Here is a 21,046-nt window from a genome sequence, read left to right on the forward strand (position 1 = left end):
TTGTATATAAATTAAATTAAATATATAAAGAAATTAGAATAGCATTCAGCATATAACAAGCATTATGTAAATGGCAGCTATTACAATCCCCAATCCCTTATCTGAAACTGAGAGCCAGATTTCTTTAGAACCCAGAAATCTTTTTTTTTTTTTTAAGAAAGCTCTATGCCCAACATGGGGCTCAAACTCACGACCCCAAGATCAAGAGTCGCATGCTCCACTGACTGAGCCAGCCAGGTGCCCCCAGAATTCCTTTTAATGTGATATTATATAATACCTCCAGCAGAGACTAGGGTAGCACACACTGCAGTCAAACATATTCACATTTCTACAGCAGAACAATATTCACAAATAAATGGGATAAGGCCATAAATAGCTTCATATCAATTCAGGTCACAAATGAGACCACCTCAGGTCAGGTTTTTCTGCCAACTGAATTACCAAACAAATGCTTCAGTTTTCATAGCTTTTTGGATTTCTGTATCACAGATAAGGGACTGTGGACTTATATTATTATTCGAATTCCATTAATTGCCATTGAAAATATTCCAAAAAATATATCTCGGTTCCAGCTTTTGTTTTTGTTTTTGTTTTTTGGTTGTTCTTTATTTTAGATAGAGAAAAAGCACGTGAGGGAGGTAGAGGGGCAGAAAGAGAGAGAGAATCTTAAGCAGGCTCCACACTCAGCACGGAGCCCAACACGGGACTTGATCCCACAATTCTGGGATCATGACCAGAGCTGAAATCAAGACTCAGACGCTTGGGGTGCCTGGGTGGCTCAGTTGATTAAGTGTCTGACTCCAGATCTTGGCTCAGGTCATGATCTCATGATTCATAAGACTGAGCCCCGTGTCAGGTTCTGCGCTGATAGTGTGGAGCCTACTTGGGATTCTCTTTGCCTCTATCTCTCTGCCTCTCCCCTACTTGCTCTCACTCTCTCTCTCTCCTAAAATATATAAACAAAAGCTTAAAAAAAAAAAGAGTCAGATTCTCAACTGATTGAGCCACCCAGGCGTCCCTCAGAAAATATATTTCAAAATAAGAAAACATTTCTACTTTAAAGACTTCAAATTGTTTAACATTTAATCATCTCACATCTCCTGTCTTATTCAAAAAATGACTACTTAAGGTTTCAGTAAAATTCTACATTGTTATAAAACTTTTCTAAATATAAAACCAAACTCCTTATGTTGTCATACTATTTACCACTACATGACATTTTATTATATATATACTTCTTGTTCTATTTGTCTCCACCATTTGATTTTAAGAAACAAAAGTTTTATATTTTGTTAAAATGTAAATCTTGTTTAAACGGCTATTAACCAAAAAATAAATAAAATAAAATAAAATAAAATAAAATAAAATAAAATAAAATAAATGGCTATTAACCCAATATCATAAAGATTATTCCTAATTTTAGTAATACAGTCCATTTGATATTCAGTGGCAAAGGTAATACCATTATAATACATTCTGTAATGAAAGAAATTCATGGGGCACCTGGGTGGGCGCTCAGTTGGTTAAGTGTCCGACTTCGGCTTAGGTCATGATCTCGCAGTTTGTGGGTTCAGACCCCGCATCAGGCTCTGTGCTGACAGCTCAGAGCCTGGAGCCTGATTCTGTGTCTCCGTCTCTCTCTGACCCTCCCCCATTCACATTCTGTCTCTCTGTCTCTCTCTCTCTCAAAATAAATAAACATTAAAAAAAAAAAAAAGAAATTCATAATATGTCACCATTGTACACAGAGGGCTATCAAATAACATCTATTTAACTCATTATATTAAGACAGAAGCTCATGCCTTTCTAGACTAAATTCTATTTTATTACCTGAGCAGCCAGTAATGCGTTTTTCAATTCTTCTCTGGTAACTTCTGGGCCATCAGTTTGCCCAACTAAGCCTATTGTATTATTCTGAGAAGGCCTATCTTGCTCTGCTGTTTCCTTCAGATGAGCGCTAAGATAGGCTTTGGATGCAAGAAGGTATCCATTCAACATGTGTAGAGTGATATCCATCAGTGGCGGGCATCTAAACACAGAAAAAAGAAAAATAGTTGAGAAAGAAATAAATTTATAAATTAGCCAGAACATGATCAATCAGTCCTGAACAGTACCTGAAAAAAACTAAAAAGAGTAGTAACACTTTTCCCACTGAAATATTTATTCTAAACATAAAAGTTTAATATATTTGTCTTAACCTCTGTATTTCAAGATTATATTGAAAATATTTTAAGTATTAACTATTCCATCTTATGAGCTAAAATCAAATATAAATGTGTGCCCTAGAGACAAGATTCCTTTTTTGCAAACGTTGACACTACCAGTAAATCTCTTAGATGATGAAACTGCGAAGCAACTGTCCTCAAAGAGAAATATTCTATTATCGATAACATGAAGGAGATTAGAACAGAATAGTTAATTCTTTCTACTCTTGTTTCTTCTTTGGAGCACGACAACTCTGTATTCCAAAAGTTCTTCATCCACTTGACCTGGAGTAAGTTATTTTCTGAGCCTCAGTTTCCTCATCTATAAAAAAATATAGTTATTCATTCCTAAAAGAATGTTACAGATTAAATTTAAATGAGATAAGAACAAATATAAGAAATATAAATGGGCGCCTGGGTGGTTCAGTCGGTTAAGGGTCCAACTTTGGCTCAGGTCATGATCTCACAGTTTGTGAGTTCGTGCCCTGCATCAGGCTCTGTGCTGACAGCTCAGAGCCTGGAGCCTGCTTCGGATTCTGTGTCCCTCTCTCCCTCTGCCCTCCCCACCCACACTCTCCCTCTATCAAAAATAAATAAACTTTAAAAAAAAAAAAAAAGAAAGAAAAAAACAAAAAGGACAAATTAGTAACCACTAAAATTTAAAAAGCCAAGCCCTTAGAATAACCGGAAAATGTCACTTCTCAGTCTATCACAGAGGGAACTAGCATGTGTGCATAAGCAGGCAGTATAGCTGTGTTTATAACTGTGAAACAATGCAAACAGCTTAAATGTTCATCAATAATATATACATGGTTTTTCTGAAATGTCCAAATTTTCTATAATAAGCATCTGTGTATTCACAGTGAAAAAAAAAAATATGTCAATGGTTAAAAAACTATGGCAATGTTTCCTAAAATTGAAGAGAAGAATAATCTGGGGTACTTATTTGAATAAAACAAAACAAAACAAAACAAAAACAACTCAAGCTCCATTCCAAAATTTCAAATCAGAGTTTCTGGAGGACAGGCCTAGTAATTTACATATGGAATACTATGCAGAAGTTAAAACAAATGAGGTAGAACTATGCGTATCAATATGGAAAACATATAAACAACACTAAGTTTTTTTTTTAAAGAACAAAATAATACCTACAATGTATTACTTGTGTTTTTTTAAAACCACTGGGGAAAAAAGTATTTCTACTTATAAATTTATAAATATGTAGAAAGTAAAACTACATACAAACCATTATGACAACAAAGTTTTCTCTGGACACGTAACTAGGATTGGTCAGGAGGCCAAAGAACAATTTTGCTTTAGCCATGGCAACGTGGTAGATAATGAGAAAGAATAAGATTTTTCACTGTATACCTTTTTCTTACTGTTAATCTTCTTGTTTGTTCACGTACTAATGAACACTAATGTGTTTGTTCGCTTACTAATGAACACTAATGTGTTTGTTCACATTACTAATATAATGAAAAGTTTCATACACACATAAAAAAGGAAATATGATAATGAATCTCCAATAACTAATCACCTAGCTTCAACAGTTATCAACATATGGCCAGTCATTTCCTCTATGCCCACATCCACTTTCCCACCACCAACACTGGGTTAGTTCAAAGCAAATCCTAAACGTCATATCTTTTTATGCATATATCTTTTTATATTATTTGATATTTTTAAAAACCATTTGGATGATCACTTGGTAAAAAAGTTAAATTTTAAAAAAATTAACAAAATTGGGGCACCTACTAAGTGGTTCAGTCAGTCAAGTGTCCGACTTTGGTTCAGGTCACAATCTCACAGTTCATGGGCTTAAGCCCCATGTCAGGCTCTGTGCTGACAGCTTAGAACCTGGAGCCTGCTTTGGATTCTGTGTCTTCCTCTCTCTCTGCCCATCCCCCACTCACACTGTGTCTCTCTCTCTCAAAAATAAACATTAAAAAATGTTTTTTTTAATTAACAAAATTAAAAGGCAAAATAGAACCACACAGGAAAAACCAGCTATATATAGAGAGAGAGAGTGCGTGAGAGAGCACGTGCACTAATATCCTTTATGAAGAACTCTTTCCAAATCAAAAAAGATAAGCATTACAATAGAAAAGTAGACTAAAATATAAAGAAGAGATAGCAATAGCCAATAAACATATTAAAACATTCAATCTATAAACTGGTTCAGCCGTTCTAGATGGCAGAATAAAAATATGAGTATGAATCAAAATATGAATATGAAAAATATGAATGAAAAGTCTTGAAAATGAGCATGTTACTTTTGCCTCCATAATTCTATTTTTAAAAGTCTGCTCTGGAGCACCTGACTGGCTTAGTCAGAAAAGCATGCAACTCTTAATCTCAGGGTCATGAATTTGTGCCCCACATTGGTTACAGAGATTACTTAAATAAACTTTAAAAATAAAATGTTTACAAAAAAAGAATCTGTTCTAAGGAAATTCTCAGTACACAGTCACCACAGCACTACTGATGATAACAAATAACAGAAATAAGCAAAATATCCAACAATAGGGATTGGGTTAAGCATAGCGTATCTATATGGAATATTATGCAGCCAATAGATATAAGAATACCTATTAATGGGGGGAAAGTTTCACAAGTGAAAATCTAAGCTACAAAAACATTACATACATTATGATAGCATAATTTGACAACTTCTTGAACAACTGGAGACAATTCAAGTGAAAAGTTACCTACTTAAGTGGATTTTTAACACTGAAATTGTTTTAGAAGTTTTTTTCTGGAAGTGTTATTTACTGCTATTTTTCTTTTATTAGATACTTAAGTGTCATTTATACTGTTCATTCTTTTGATTCCTATTTCCTATGAGACCTTGATCTCACCAAACCATACGTGGCTGATTTTGCAACTTTTGTCACTTCACAAATATCATCCTTCAGTTGAGGAGAGAGGAGTACATTCAGAGAGTATATATCCTGGTTAAGTCTTCTTTAACTCCAGTTTCCTTCCCCCATCCCAAGCCATCTAACCTAAGGCTTCTCAAGGTACCACCTACATGATCTCTTTAGCCTAACATTCAAGGCCCTCGATAGTCTGACCCCAACTTGACATTCCAGTTCTAAAGTGTGTTCCTCTCAACAACTTACCCCTCCATTCCAACAAAGCCTTTTTCATTTGTGTTTCTATACTTTTGCTCAAAACTGTTCTTTTTCCCACAATGCCTTCCTTGACCCCTTAGCCCCATCATTATAGTATCTACTCATCTAAACCCTATTTCTATCCTTTAAAATACTACTCAGGTCCCACTTCATCTACATCTTTCCTGATCCTTTAACAGCATTCATATACTATACCATTCATCTGCAAATGACCATATTATTTAACTTCTCATGTGTTTGTATTATTTCCCCATACAGGCAATAATCACTTCAAAGGCAGGCCCCTCATCCTATATATCTTTGAGATTACTTAGCAATTGGAAATTCAAATGTTAATGATGTGAATTAACAAAATCTGCCCCTTGAGGTGAAGTCACTTCAACTCAATCGATTAAGTTCAAAAACTGACAAGGAATTATAGACAAGTGTGGAATCAAGCTAACATCACAACTGAAAATGCCAAAAAGATCACAGCTTTAGTGTACATAACAGTTCATACTAAGCCAGTTTTTTAAAAGCCTTTTACAAAAATGCTAGCAACAAGGCTAGGTTTTACTAATCACATATTAAATATTAAACTGAATAAATAGTTCTTGACTGAAGACAAAAAAACAAAACCTCACAGCTCATACTGCCAATTATCTGTAAGAACAGTAAGATATAAGCTTAAACTAAATTTCTTCAATTTCGTTTGACTCTCCAAAGTATAACTCCAAAATAAAAATGAAACTCAAATGACACATACCTGTGTACCCTCTGATCACATCTTAGGACAATGAGAGGATCTATCATCAGGTCATTCTGAATATACTTTTGCTGTCGTACAAACTTTATTGAAGGTTGAAGTGCATTAACTGTCATTACCCACAGCCTGATGAGAAAATAATCACATGTTCAAAAACAGCTATATTATATTTCAAACTTGGAGCCATCTACTCCTAACTTAGAATGATATATTCAGGAAAAAATTTTTAAAAAGATGTGAATGAACTTGGAAAAATTAAGAACTATAGAAACCTAACTTAAGTATAATGTCTCTAAAACAAATGAAGATAAAACTGTAAACACAAAGTAGTTTCAAAAGTCCTCACAGTTGTAATGGAATAATCATGGCATATAAAAGTATGAATGAAAATCCCAGCACTTTGAAACTGTATGTGGCCTCATAAATTAAGTCCTGGTTCTGTATCACCATAATACCTCAATGTGAGATGCCACTTAGAGATTAGACATCAAAACTATAAAAGTGATTACTAACTTGACTGTATATTATAATTACTGAAGGATATGCCAGTATGAAGAGTACCTGATCTCTTACAGGGAAGCCCCAGAGTTCATCAGCCCCACCTTGCACACAGAGCTTGCTTCTCCACTCTTACATATGAGTGGACAGCCAAGAGTCATCAGACACCTAAGGAAAGCATCTAGTTTGAAAGATTAAAATATGCAAACAGAGGGGCACCTGGGTGGCTCAGCCAGTTGAGTGTCTGACTCTTGATTTTGGCTCAGGTCACGATCCCAGCTTTGTGGGATCAATTCCCACATCGACCCTCCCTCACTCTCTCAAATAAAAATAAATAAGTAAATAAATAAATAAATATTTAAAATATGCAAACAGAAAGAAACTTCAAAGAAGCAGAGAATGTAGGGATGAGAAATTTTTCTTAAGCCTATAATTAATATCCTTAAAGGACAGAATATTGCATATATGAAACAAGAACAGTAGGCATTTAAAAATATTCAGGTAAGAAAGAATTCTTAGAAATTAAGAATATAACAAAATTTTTTAATTCAAATCAAAGACCAGAAGATAACACTGAGGAAATATTCAGAAAATATATTTAAAAGACAAATTTAAAAAGAAGAGAGAAAATTGAAAAATCGGGGGGTTTAAACCAAGAGGCTTAAAATCCCAATTACAAAAACTACAGAAAACAGAGGAAAAAAATTATTGAAGAAAAAATATATATATTAAAATGTCCTTAGAAATGAAGGCATTAGGAGTGCCTGGGTGGCTCAGTCAGTTGAGCGTCTGACTTCAGCTCAGGTCATGATCTCACAGTTTGTGGGTTCAAGCCCCGCATTGGACTCTGTGCTGACAGCTCAGAGCCTGGAGCCTGCTTTGGATTCTGTGTCCCCCTCTCTCTCTCTGCCCCTCCCCTGTTTGTGCTCTCTCTCTCTCTCAAAATAATAAACATTAAAAAAAAAAAAAAAAAATGAAGGCATTAGTCCCAGACTAAAAAAAGGCCAAGCACATGAAACTATGAATAAAAAAAGACCCACACCAAAATACATCATCATGAAATTCCAGAAACCAGTGAAAGAAAAAAACCCTACAATTTAAGAGAGAAAAAACAATGGTCACATACAAAGGAGTGGGAATTGGTATATCATTAGATTACTTAATACCAACAAGGGAAGCTCAATTCATTCAGTAGGATGAAGTCTTCAAATTTCTGAAAGGAAAATTGAGCTAGAACTCTACACCCAGGCTAAAGAATAATCACATGTAATGGGAAGAATAAAAACTTTTCACACCTGGAAGTCTCAAAAAATAAATAAGTTCTCTAAACACCCTTTCTCAGGGAACAACTTGAGTGTGTGTTCCACTCACTAAAATGAAGACATAAACCAAGAAAGAGAAAAACATGGAATCCAAAAAGAGAGACAAAAGCAATTCCAGGATGGCTACTGTGCATGTCCCAAATTGAAAAATGAAGATGGAAAAGCTATGAAAGGAATGTTTCCAACAAAAAAATGTTACTGATACATTACCTGATGTATTATAACTAATTGTAAAGTAAATTTCCTCTCAATGAAGTTGAGGGATGAATTAGTTGATACAAAACAAAAACAAAAGCAAACCAAACCTCAAGCAAATGGAAGAGGAAAGTATTAACTCAGGGTTTGTGTATAAGGTATAAAGGAAGGCAGTTGTATAGGAAAGAGACTGTAATCAAAGGATATTGCATAGGTCACCTATAAAATTAGGACTTAAGAGGCACATTGAATACTGCTTCAACCAAAAATTTTGATACTACTGTGTTGGGAGACACAGAGGAAGGGAAAGTATGTATTGGGGGAAGAGGAACTCATGGAAGAGCAAACAGGTAAAAGTGCTAACCCTTTATCTTGTATAGTGGAAAGTCGTAAGATAATTTCTAAATTGGAAAGTCAGGAAATCATAGTAATTATATTACTGAGATAGATGGGGGGACATAAATGCCAGAATAAAAAGGTAAGACAGCTGAAAATAGTTGTCTCTGGGGAGCAACAGTCTAAAATGGGAAGGAATATACTATTTATGTTCTTAAGTTATGTGTATTTCTTTATCTGATACAAGTAAAAATTAAATTTGAAAAGTATAGGGGCACCTGGGTGGACTCAGTTGGTTAAGTATCCAAATCTTGATTTTAGTTCAGATCATGATCTCATGGTTTGTGGGATCAAGCCCTGAATCAGAGCCTGCTTAGGATTCTCTCTCTCTCTCTCTCTCTCTCTCTCTCTCTCTCTCTCTCTCAATCTCTGCCCCTTCCCCACTTGTGGGCACACACGCACTCTCTCTGAAAATAATAAGCATTTAAAAAAATAAAGAGCATAAATATTCCCAGACCTACTGAATCAAAATCACAGGTAAGTCCAGCCCAGCATTCTGTTTTTACTAGGTGTTTTTGGTTGTTTCTCTATTTAAACAGTATTTTCTTTTGTTTTTATTTAAATTCCAGTTAGTTAACCTAGTGTAATTTTAGTTTCAGGTGTACAATTTAGTAACCCAACACTCACATAAAACACTCGGTGCTCATCACAACAAGTGCACTCCATCCCCATCACCTACTTAAACCAGGTGTTTTTGATGCAATATATGGAACAGGAGAGACTCATCTTTGTAAAGGCAAAATAATTAATCCAGTATTCTCTAAACTTTACTGCACACCAGAATCACCGGGAAATACTTAAAAAAAAAATACTAATGGCTGACCTAATGACCACCAACAGACATTCTGATTTAATTGGCATGGGTTACAACTTGGGGGTTAGGGGTTTTAAAAGCTCTCCAGGTGATTTTTAATGTGCAGCAAAATTTGAAGCCATGGCAATTATTGGAAGATACAATGGTGATCTAAATCACAATTAGCCACAAAAGACCATACATGAGGAACTCATTTTTAAAGAACTTTCTCAAGTTGGAAATACTTTAAAGTTTCTGTTTCTTAAAAGAAAGTTTATTCTTTTTTTTTTAATTTCTTTTAATGTTTATTCATTTTTGAGAGAGAGAGAGAGAGAGAGGGAGAGGGGGAGAGAGAGAGAGAGAGCGAGCAAGCATGAGTGGGGGAGGGGCAGAAAGAGAGAGGGAGACACAGCATCCAAAGCAGGCTCTAGGCTCTGAGCTGTCAGCACAGAGCCTGATGCCGGGCTCGAACCCACAAACCGCAAGATCATGACCTGAGCTGAAGTTGGCACTTAACAGACTGAGCCACCCAGGCGCCCCAAAGAAAGTTTATCCTTTTCCTTAAAGTTATAACAGCTCTCTAATTAGCAGTCTTTAGGAAGGATTTATATTATCAGATACTCAACCATTTTTTCCACATTTAAGTTTAGGTTATTGTATACAATCACTGCTATACACTTATTTATTACATGAAACAATACACTGAAATTACCTTCTAGGCATCACAGTATTAAGAACCATCCATAGTTTATTGACCGTTTGAAGAATTCGCCGCGGAACCCCTGAATTCAACAGCTGGTTCATATTGGATGTTAATACTTCTGCATATGGTATAAGTTCACTGGCAGAGAGCAGAGTCAAGTGTTCTAGAATCTGCATCACTTGTGTGTGACTTACTGGGACAGCTGAAAATGCTAAAAGGAAAACTTAGCAGTCATGATCTAACTTCTATACAGCTTACCAAATATTTGGTAATACCGTCCTATCAGACTACACACTACAAAAATCAAGGAAACACTGTTGCTCAAAAAGAGTAAAACTTTCAATCCTGCCCATAAGTGGCTATACTTAAAATAAGAGCCCTAAGAAAAATTCATGTTAAGTATAGTTATATCATAAAAAAACAAAACAAAACAAAACAACAACAAAAATCCCATTTAAAAAAATACATTGGTGACCCAAAGACAAATGTCATTTCCTTGGTGATTCAGACTAATTTGAAAAATTGACTGAAACATGAAAATATACCCAAATATTGTTTTTGGTAGTAACATTCATTAAGATTCAAACTTCTTGATATCTTCCATCTGGGTGGCCCCCTCTATAGGATGTAAGTACCCAGCACACTGCTGTTAGTAAAAAGTATCCAGAACTATGCTTTTCAATAGAATAGTCATTAACCACATGTGGCTATTGAACACTTAAGAAATGTAGCTAATGCAAAATGAGATGTGCTGTAAATATAAAATACCACATTGAAAGACTTTGTATGGAAAAACAGTATTAATTAATATTTTTATATTGGTTACATGATGAAATAATAATACATTAGATATACTGGATTAAATTAAATAATTATTAAAATTAATTTTGCCTGTGTTTTACTTTTAATGTGGCTATAGAAAGTTTAAAATCACATATGTGGGTCATATCATATTTCTATCTGAGAGTGTTTAAACATTATCCAATAACAGCAAGTACATTGCTCTATTCCATGGCATTTATTTCTGACCAGTTCGGACCTTCCTAAAGCCACGTGACCTGTTTAGTGATGGACATAGAAACTATGAAAAAACAGATACAAGCATGTCAGGAAGAAATGGCTAAAACTCCTTAAACTCAAAGAAAATTACTTAAAATATATTAACCAAATATGGTTACATACCCTGGAACGCTTGGAAAATTCTGCATGATTTGAAGATTTCAATGAGCCTAACATCTCTTTGTACTACAACAGGGTAAAAGGAGTATCCAATTTACTATACCTTCTTGGAGTTGTTTAGGAGAGTGGTTTTTGGCATTATTGGTCAGTAGCATACGCCTTAACAGGGCATCAGTTCCTGTGATTTCTTCTTCACAGATCCAATCATCCACAATGCATAAATGTGGGTAATTAGTTGCAAGGAGACGTAGTAAAGCAGAATGTAACCCTTGAAAATTTACAAAAAGTCAACTGGATTCTTCATTCTCAAATATCAAAATCTTCTCCCTCCCCGTCCCTTCCATTTTCGGCAAACCAAAAGAATGTGCACTTCATACTTCATATGTGCAAGCATACTACCATTTGAGAACTTCTGTTCAGTAGTTCAGCTAAAGAATCTGCTTAAGATCCCCAAGTGATTTGATACACAAAAAGGTGGAAACTACAAGTTTTATCAAAAGTTCTCAAGCTTTCTTCTACCCTATCCTAATATAAAAGTCTCCCATCAGGAAAAGTCACTTGACATAGCAATAGTTCAAGAGGGAGGAAGGAAAAAAAAGGTGAAAAGCATGTCCATTTTGGGAAGATCATATATGGTTTGAAAAAGGCCTCATTGAGAAATTCTGACAGGCTTCGATAGAAGAACACATGCTCTCTTCCAGCCCAGTTAAGAATCACTGGTACAGATGGGTAAAAAATCAAAATTGCCCCCTTTGAGTACCTAAAAGATCTCAAGCATTCTATGTACATTTTTTCATTTCTCCCTAGCAGCCCTTCAAGGTAAGTAACACTGTCTTCATTCTACTGTAAGGAAACAGACTGAAAGACATTTTTTAAAGTTCCCTGAGTCATATAGCTAAGTATGTCAGCCAACCAAAGCAGTACTGATGACACCTACGAGACACTGCATTGGCCTTCCTTCAAGAAGAGTTAAGGAAGTTCAAAAGGAATAGGAAACTTCCTTTTACTAAATCAAAGTCTTGCTTGTAACAAGACTATGCTATGCTATGCTTATAGCATAGTTTGACTATTCATGACTATTACTGTATAATATCAATAACGATAAAATAAATGATAGTGTACAAAATGTCTTAATTAGATACATGAAGTACCACTATGCTAAATGACACAAAAATATTGTTGTTACTATATTATTATTATCATCCTCATCAGAGTTGTAAGACTAGTAGTAACAGTATTAGGTGTAATAACAGTACTTTTCATCCAATCATCTCCTTATTATGCAACTTAGATCAAATCATACCACTGCTCAGTCCCAGGAGGGACAGTATCTGCTTCCTTTGTCACAGAAACTGCTTAAAATTAATATTTCTATTTGAAAAATGCTGCAACAGTCAAAAGTGGTTTAATTTTTTTTTTTTTTTAATGTTTGTTTTTGAGAGACAGAGAAAGACAGAGCACGAGCAGGGGAGGGGCAGAGAGATAGAGGGAGACACAGAATCTGAAGCAGGCTCTAGGCTCCAAGCTGTCAGCACAGAGCCTGATGCAAGGCTCAAACTCACAAACTGCGAGATCACAACCTGGGCCAAAGTCAGCTGCTTAACTGACTGAGCCACCCAGGCACCCCAAAAGTGGTATTATTTTAAAGTGTAAATATCTAAATGCACAACTACGTGTACAGTTAAGACTATCCCAAAACAGTCATAAACTGAGTACCTACAATAGTGAAAATTAATCTACATTTCATAATCTCTTCAATAAAATGTTACTTGCCAAACATTGTCAAATAAAACGTTATTTCCTTGGAAAAGATTATGCAAAGATATAAGTAAATAAATGCAGACATCTGACTAAATGTGACCAAAGAAGGTCATCTTTGTTCCTGCTTGAAACCAACCATAACAAAGAAAGAAAAAGAAAACTCCAACTTCAGAGAAACAAACAAAAAACCCACACTCAAACATTACAAAGAGTGGTGTCAAATTAAGAAAAAAACTGAATTTTAAGAGGCGCATGGGTGGCTCAGTCAGTTAAATGTCCGACCTCAGCTCAGGTGATGATCTTGTAGTCGGTGAGTTGGAGCCCTGTGACAGGCTCTGTGCTGACAGCTCAGAGCCTGGAGCCTGCTTCAGATCGTGTGTCTCCCTCTCTCTCTGCCCCTTCCTCCTCACACTGTGTCTCTCTCTCTCTCAAAAATAAACATTAAAAAAAAACTGAATTTCTAAAAATATTACTATATGTCTATTTGACAGTTTTACAGTAAAAATCTAGTAATTCTGTGGTATGGAAAATTATGGAGCAATTAAAAGCAATAAGGTAGATCTACATGTACTGGCATAAAAACATTTCTAAGACACCAAAAGAAAAAAGCAAGTACCAAAAGAGATAGGTATAATACCATTTATAGTTTAAAAAAACAATTGTTTTACATGTGTGTAGCTATTAGCTTTATCCATATGAAACTGTATTTTTGTAAGTCAAAAAAAGTTGAATACCTGCAATTTCATATGGTTGACTTACCGGAAAAAATGTCTGAAATTACATTCCAAAATAAAACTGGGTTTTGGGGAAGGGTAAATGCAAGGAGTAAGATAGGTATGTAAAGAGGAATTCACTTCTGAATTGTTGGATTTTTTACCATCGAGCACCTATTACACTTTATAACATTATAAACAGTACCGCATTTTTTAACAATAAACGTTAGCAGTAAAAAGCAAGCAAAACAAATACCTCCCAACTCTTGCTGCAGTCCTTGAGCCTGTCGAATAAGGAATTTGATAGGAATCTGATCCATTAAAGAAGACGAATATGATTTGGGCTTTCTTTGCATAGCAGCTGTCAAAGATAAAAAGTGTAAGATAAAAACAGTGTAACAAACAACAGCAATCTTAACCTTCAACCTAAATGGAACAAAAAACATTAAATTGCATTTCATTCACTTACCCTGTGAATATACTTCACAAAAAATGAAGAATCATTACCTAATAGTGGATACACAGGAAAAGCAAGAACATATCTAAGGGGAAGATCTGGAAAATGCCCCTACATTGAAACTAGTAGGGAAAAAAATCGTAAGAGAAGCCATCTGCAGAAGTGTTATACACTAAAAAACAAAAACCAACAAAACAAAAAACAAAAAAAAACCCAATAAGTCAAGACTCTCCCAAAACTAATTAGGAAGACTAAATGTAGCCATGACCATATGTCTTAAAGCTTCATGACTCCAATAGTCTTAATTTAATTATATTATATATTATACTGGTGACTGACTTAAAAAAAAATTTTTTTTTAACATTTATTCATTTTTGAGAGACAGAGCACAAGCGAGGGAGTGGCAAAAAGAGAGAGACACACAGAATCCATGAAGCAGGCTCCAGACTCCAAGCTGTCAGCACAGAGCCCAATGTGGGGCTCGAACCCACCAACCATGAGATCATGACTTGAGCCTTAAGTCAGCCACTTAACCAACTGAGCCACCCAGATGCCCAGGTGACTGACTCTTTTTCTTTATTTTATTATTTTATTTATTTTTTAATATGAAATTTATTGTCAAATTGGTTTCCATACAACACCCAGTGCTCATCCCAACAAGTGCCCTCCTCAATGCCCATCACCCACCCTCCTCTCCCTCCCACCCCCCATCAGCCCTCCTCAGTTTATTCTCAGTTTTTAAGAGTCTCTTATGGTTTGGCTCTCTCCCTCTCTTTTTTTTTCCTTCCCTCCCCCATGGTCTTCTGTTAAGTTTCTCAGGATCTACTCTTTTTAAAGGAAGTTGGGCAGTATGAATTTGACTGCCCTCTCACAATTTCTACCTTTAGCCAGCAAACAATTCCTTTTTTTAAAAAAACAAGCCCATCTTAGGGGCAGCTGGCTGGCTCAGTCAGTAGAACATGTGACTCTTGACCCCAGGGTTGTGAGTTAGAGCCTCACACAGGGTGTAAAGATTACTTAAAAATAAAATCTTTTTAAAAGATAAATAAAGGGGCACCTGGGTGGCTCAGTTAGTTAAGTGTCTGACTTCGGCTCAGGCCCATGATCTCATGGGTTTGACCCACACACCCCCCCACCCCTCCCCCATATCAGACTCTGTGCTCATAGCCTGGAGCCTAGAGCCTGCTTCAGATTCTGTGTGTCCATTTCTCTCTGCCCCTCCCCTGTGCTCTCTTTCTCTCAAAAATAAACATTAAAAAAATTTTCTTTTAAGTAATAAATAAATAAATAAAACAAGTCCATCTTAATTTCTCTTCTTTTTCTGTGGTCTTAAATCAGTACCTACTCATTTGCTTAAATATCTATTATGGACTAGTTTCCCTATTTCCAATTTCTCTTCTCTTTGATCCATCCTTCACATTGCTGCCATAGTCCTCTTACGTAAATACAGATTTTATCAGATCACGTGCCTCCGGTTACATGCTCAAAATCCTTCACTGGATTCCTATATCCTACAGAATAAAGGTACCTACCAACCAACACTATCTTTTTTTTTTTTTTTACGTTTATTTATTTATTTTGAGAGAGAGAGAGCACACATGCACAGGCAGAGAGAGACAGAGAGAGAGAATCACAAGCAGGCTCTGTGCTGTTAGCACAGATGTGGGCCCAATCCCACGAACCATCAAATCATGACCTGAGCCAAAATCAAAAGTCATATGCTTATCTTTTTTTTGTCTCATCTCCATCGTATTCTATATGCCTGGCACCCTCCTCTCATTCCAAGGTACTTTATTTATACACCATAGGACTATATGATCAAACAGGATGTTCATAGTGTAAAAAAAGCATATGCAATATGCTTACCCTTTTTTCAAATACAAACCACAAAGTGTAAACTCAACAATTTTTTTTTTGAAGACATGAAGTACATAAGTCCAAGTGTTAAAGGTTGAGAATCATTGCCTATATAGACCATATACCTCTTGACTAAACATAACCTCCCTTGTAAATTAATAAATTAGCATCCTAGTTTTCCATACCAATTTTGTATGAATTCCATTAAGAACACGTTTCAGAAGGCAGTTAAACAGAATAGGTTCTAATGACAGTCAAATTGGGGTTCCAACACTTACTAGTGAAGGAAGCAGTCTTAGAGCAATTAGGAAAGAAAAAGAAATAAGACATCCAAATTGGAAAGGAAGAAGTAAAAATGTCACTCTTTGCAGATGACATATGAAGACTCCATCAAAAAACCGTTAGAATATGTGGTACCAGGGTGGCTCAGTGGATTGAGAGTCTAACTTTGGCTCAAGTCATGGTCTCACAGTTGATGAGTTCAAACCCCACATCTGGTTCTCTGCTGTTAGCACAGAGCCAGCTTCAGATCCTCTGCAGCCCCTCAGCCCCTCCCCCGCTCGCGCTTTCTCTTAAAAATAAATAAACATTAAAAAAAAAAGAACTGTTAGAATAAGTGAATTCAGGGGGCACCTGGGTGGCTCAGTCAGTTGAGTGTCTAACTCTTGATTTCGGTTCAGGTCATGATCCCAGGGTTGTGGAGCCTGCTTAGGATTCTCTTTCTCTTCCTCTGCCCCTCTCCCCCATTTGCACTCATTCTAAAATAAAAAGTCTACTATTAAAAAAATCAATTCAGTAAAACTGCAGGATATAAAATCAATACACAAAAACTTATTGTATTTCTATACACTAATAATGAACTATCAGAAAGAGAAATTAAGAAAACAACCCCATTTATAGTTACATCAAAAAGAATAAAATACCTAAGAATAAGTTAATCCAAAGAGGTGAAAGACCTGAATACTGAAAACTATAAGACATCAATGAAAGAAATTAAAGAGGACACAAATTAATAATATTTGTTATTTATAATTTGTTATTTATAACATTTGGTTTAAAATCAATATTATTAAAATGCCCATATCATCAAAAGCTATCTACAAATTCAGTGCAATCCCTATCAAAATTCTGATGGCATTTTTCACAGAACTAGAACAAATAATACTAAAATTTGTATGAAACCACAGAAAACCCAAAAGCAACCTTGAGAGAGAAAAACAAAGCTAGAAGGATCATGCTCTCTGATTTTAAACTATATTACAAAGCTATAGTAATTAAAAGTTTGGTATTTGTATGAAAGCAGACACATAGATCAATGGAACAAAGTAGAGAGCCCAGAAATAACCCCATGCATACATGGTCAACTGATCCACAACAAAGGAGACAAAGATATATAATGAGCAAGAGGACAATGTCTTCAATAAACAGTGTTGGAAAAACTGGACAGCCAAGTGCAAAAGAATAAAGCTCAACTATCTAACACCACACACAATGATTAACTCAAAATAGATTAAAGACTTTAACAGAGGACCTAAAACCTTATGATTCCTAGAAGAAAACGTAGGTGGTAACTTCTTGGTCTTGGCAGTGATTTTTTGACTCTGACACCAACACCAAAAGCAGGACACCTGAGTGGCTCAGTCAGTTAAGCGTCTGACTCTTGATTTTGACTCAGGTCATGATCTCACAGTCAGTGGGTTTGAGCCCTGCATTGGGCTCTGCACTGATGGTGCAAAGCCAGCTTGGGATTCTCTCTCTCCCTCTCTCCTTCTACCCCTTCTCTACTTGCACCCTCTCTCTCTCAAACTAAATAAACTTAAAAAAAAAAAGCAAAAATAAACAAGTGTGACTACATTAAACTAAAAAGCTTCTGCACTGGAAAGAAAACCATCAACAAAATGAAAAGGCAACCAAATGAACTGGAGGAAATATTTACATATCATAAATCTGATAAAAGGCTAATGCCCAAAATATATAAAATAGCTCATACAACTCAACAGCAAAAAAAAAAAAAAAAAAAAAAAACTGATTTTAAAATAGGCAGAAAATCTAAATGGATATTTTTACAAAGAAGATATGCAAATGGCCAATAGGTATATAAAAAGATGCTTAACATGATTAATCATCAGTGAAAGGCAAAAAAAACCCTGCAATTAGCCATCACCTCACACCTGTTAGAGTGGCTATTACCAAAAAAGACAAGAAATAAGTGTTGCCATGGATGTGGAGCAAAGGGAACCCTATGTGCTACTGATGGCAATGTAAATTGGGTATAGCCAATATGGAGGTTCCTCAAAAAATTAATAATAGAGGGGCACTTGGATGGCTCAATCTGTTTAGCATCTAACTCTTGATTTTGGCTCAGGTCATGGTCTCACGGTTCGTGAGATCAAACCCTGTACCAGTCTCCATGCTGACAGTGTGGAACCTACTTGGGATTCTCTCTCTCCCACTATTTCTGCCCCTTCCCCACTCTCTCCCTCAAAATAAATAAATAAACTTAAAAAAAGAATCTTTAAAAAATAAAAATTTTAAAAATTAAAAAGTTAAAAAAATTAATAGAACCATATGATCCAGCAATTCCACTTTTGTGTAATTTACCTGAATAAAATGAAAACATTAACTTGAAAAGATCCCCCCATGTTCACTGCATTATTCACAATAACCAAAATATGGAAACAACCTAGGTGTCCATCAATGGATGAATGGATAAAGAAAAATGTGGGATGTGTGTGTGTGTGTGTGTGTGTGTGTGTGTGTGTAATATAATTCATCCATAAAAAAAAAATGAAATCTTACCATTTTCAACAACACAGATGGACTTCGATGGCATTACACTAAGTGAAAAAAGTCAGAGAAAGACAAATACCATATTATCTCTTTTATGTGGAATCTTAAAAAAAAAAAAAAAAGCTCGCAGATACAGAGAACAGATTGGTGGATGCCAGAAGCAGGGGGTGGGGGATAGAAGAAACAGGTGAAGGGGGATTCAAAAAAGAAAAAGAAAAAAACCCTCAATACTAAAAACCCATTTTGAAACCACAGCCCTATGGCTCATCTTGATATAAAATAAAATTGTATAAAATGTATAAAATAACACTAAAGAGGAAAAAAACACATAAAATGGTACTTTAAAGAGAAAGTAATAGATTGACTATACTTACACAGAATACTTATATATAAATTAGTAAAGATAGATATGTTAAATAATAAAGTACACACACACACACACACACACACACACACACACACACACACAGGTGTTCCAGTGATAGTCAAATCCTGGTTCCCACACTTATTGCTTAGGGAAGTTCAGCTTAGGGAAGTTCTTAACTTCCCTGTGCCTCAGTGCTCTCACCTGTAAAATCACAGAAACAGTACTCATCTCATAGAATTGTTGTGAGGGTTTACATGAGTTAACACATGTAAAGTGCTTCAAGTAATGTCTAGCACATGACAAGCACTCAAATGTTAACTGGTATTATTAAGATCTATAGTCTCCAAGATTAATTTAGGGTAAAGTATCAATATTTAAGTTTCTGGACCTATAAAAATGAAGACAAAATCCTGATCACATTTTAATGATTCCATCAAAGAACCAGCAGCCCATGAGGCCCTGCCTAAAGCACTTATTTCTCTTTAACATCTCTGTGAAATACAGCATCAAAGATATTCTTAATCCTTCAGTAAAAGATAAACTATAATTTGACAACAATCATATTTCCAAACTTCTTCCAATGCATGGCTTTCAAAGAGTCAAATCTAACATTTAATCTCATCCCCAACAAAACTGTAGAAATACTTTGAATATTATTTACATTGCCCCTAGTTTTTGTGACATTTTAATCCTTAAAAAAATCCGACAGAAAATAATTCACGTAGAAATTAGTGTAAACTTGATACCAAAGCAGAAAGAGAAAAAAGAAAGAAGAAAAAAGGTCAATTTCACTTGTTTAAATACAGATGGAAAAAAAAAAACAACAACAACACGCAAATCAAACCTAGCACCATACTAAAAGAATAACATACCAAAACCAAGTAGGATACATTCCAGGAATATAAAGATATTAATTTTACAATAAATTATATAAATAGACCAAACAAATCATCTCAATAACTGCCAAAAAAGTATTTACTTGATAAATTATTTTTTAAATGGTACTCTAAGAAATTCAGAGCTTAACTAATCCAAACTAAATACCAATACCTTTCCTATAACCAGTGATAACTTGTTAGAAGATTATCCAGAACCTATATAAAGGAAAATTTTATTGGCAGATGCAAAAAAACTTGAATAAATTTTGAAACTTAAATAAATTTGAACTCATTCAAAAAACATTTAGTAACTATGTGTCAAGGAATATACTAGATCTAGATACAATGGCAAAAAAACAGACAAAAATCAGTCCTCATGAAGCTTAAATTTTAACAATGAAAAAAAATTATTTCATATATCTAGATGGGAAGACTTAATATTGTAAAGATGGTAAATTCTCTCCAAATCTATAAAATTAACATAATTTTGATCAAAAATCCCAGCATAATAATCTTCTCTGGAAAGTTCATGTGAAAGATTAAACATGTAAGAACAGACAAAAATTCTGAACAAGAAGTTATGATGAAAGTGACTGGAACTTAAGAAAGAAAATCCAAAATCAGACATAGGTTTGTAAGAAAACTTCAATGTACATCAAAGTGACCTTCCAAAGCAATAGGAAAATGACAGATTATTCACTATGTGATGTTGACAAATAGCCAATTATAAAAAAATAAAATTGGATCTGTACCCCATACTTTACACCAAAATTAATTAAAGGCATACTTAAATTTTAAAAAGGAAATAATAAGGTCCTAAAAGAACATAGAGGTGATTAGTTATATGAACGTTAGTACCTAGCTTTGGAAGATTTTCTTCCCCCCAAAATTTTATAATTAAAAAACACCATAAACTGAGGTGCTGACAGCTCAGAGCCTGGAGCCTGCTTCAGATTCTGTGTCTCCCTCTCTCTCTGCCCCTCCCCTGCTCAAGCTCAGTTTCTTTCTGTCTCTCAAAAATAAATAAAACATCAAAAAAAAATTTTTTAAA

The 21,046-nt window shown here is 35.1% G+C and overlaps 1 protein-coding gene across 2 annotated transcripts in view; it reads right to left on the reverse strand.

Moving 5' to 3' along the window:
• INTS2 (integrator complex subunit 2) overlaps positions 1 to 21,046 on the reverse strand; it is a 59,877-nt gene that overhangs the window by 6,853 nt on the left and 31,978 nt on the right. For both annotated transcript variants that reach the window (XM_015069721.3, XM_015069720.3), the window contains exons 16-20: positions 13,903 to 14,007; positions 11,276 to 11,440; positions 10,003 to 10,204; positions 6,087 to 6,212; positions 1,831 to 2,029 (exon numbers count right to left, since the gene is read on the reverse strand). In XM_015069721.3, coding sequence (XP_014925207.1) covers positions 1,831 to 2,029; positions 6,087 to 6,212; positions 10,003 to 10,204; positions 11,276 to 11,440; positions 13,903 to 14,007 — 797 coding nt within the window. The remainder of the gene's footprint in view (positions 1 to 1,830; positions 2,030 to 6,086; positions 6,213 to 10,002; positions 10,205 to 11,275; positions 11,441 to 13,902; positions 14,008 to 21,046) is intronic.

This window comes from Acinonyx jubatus, chromosome E1 (assembly GCF_027475565.1).
Source record: "Acinonyx jubatus isolate Ajub_Pintada_27869175 chromosome E1, VMU_Ajub_asm_v1.0, whole genome shotgun sequence".
In the NCBI taxonomy this organism is placed as follows: Eukaryota; Metazoa; Chordata; class Mammalia; order Carnivora; family Felidae; genus Acinonyx; species Acinonyx jubatus.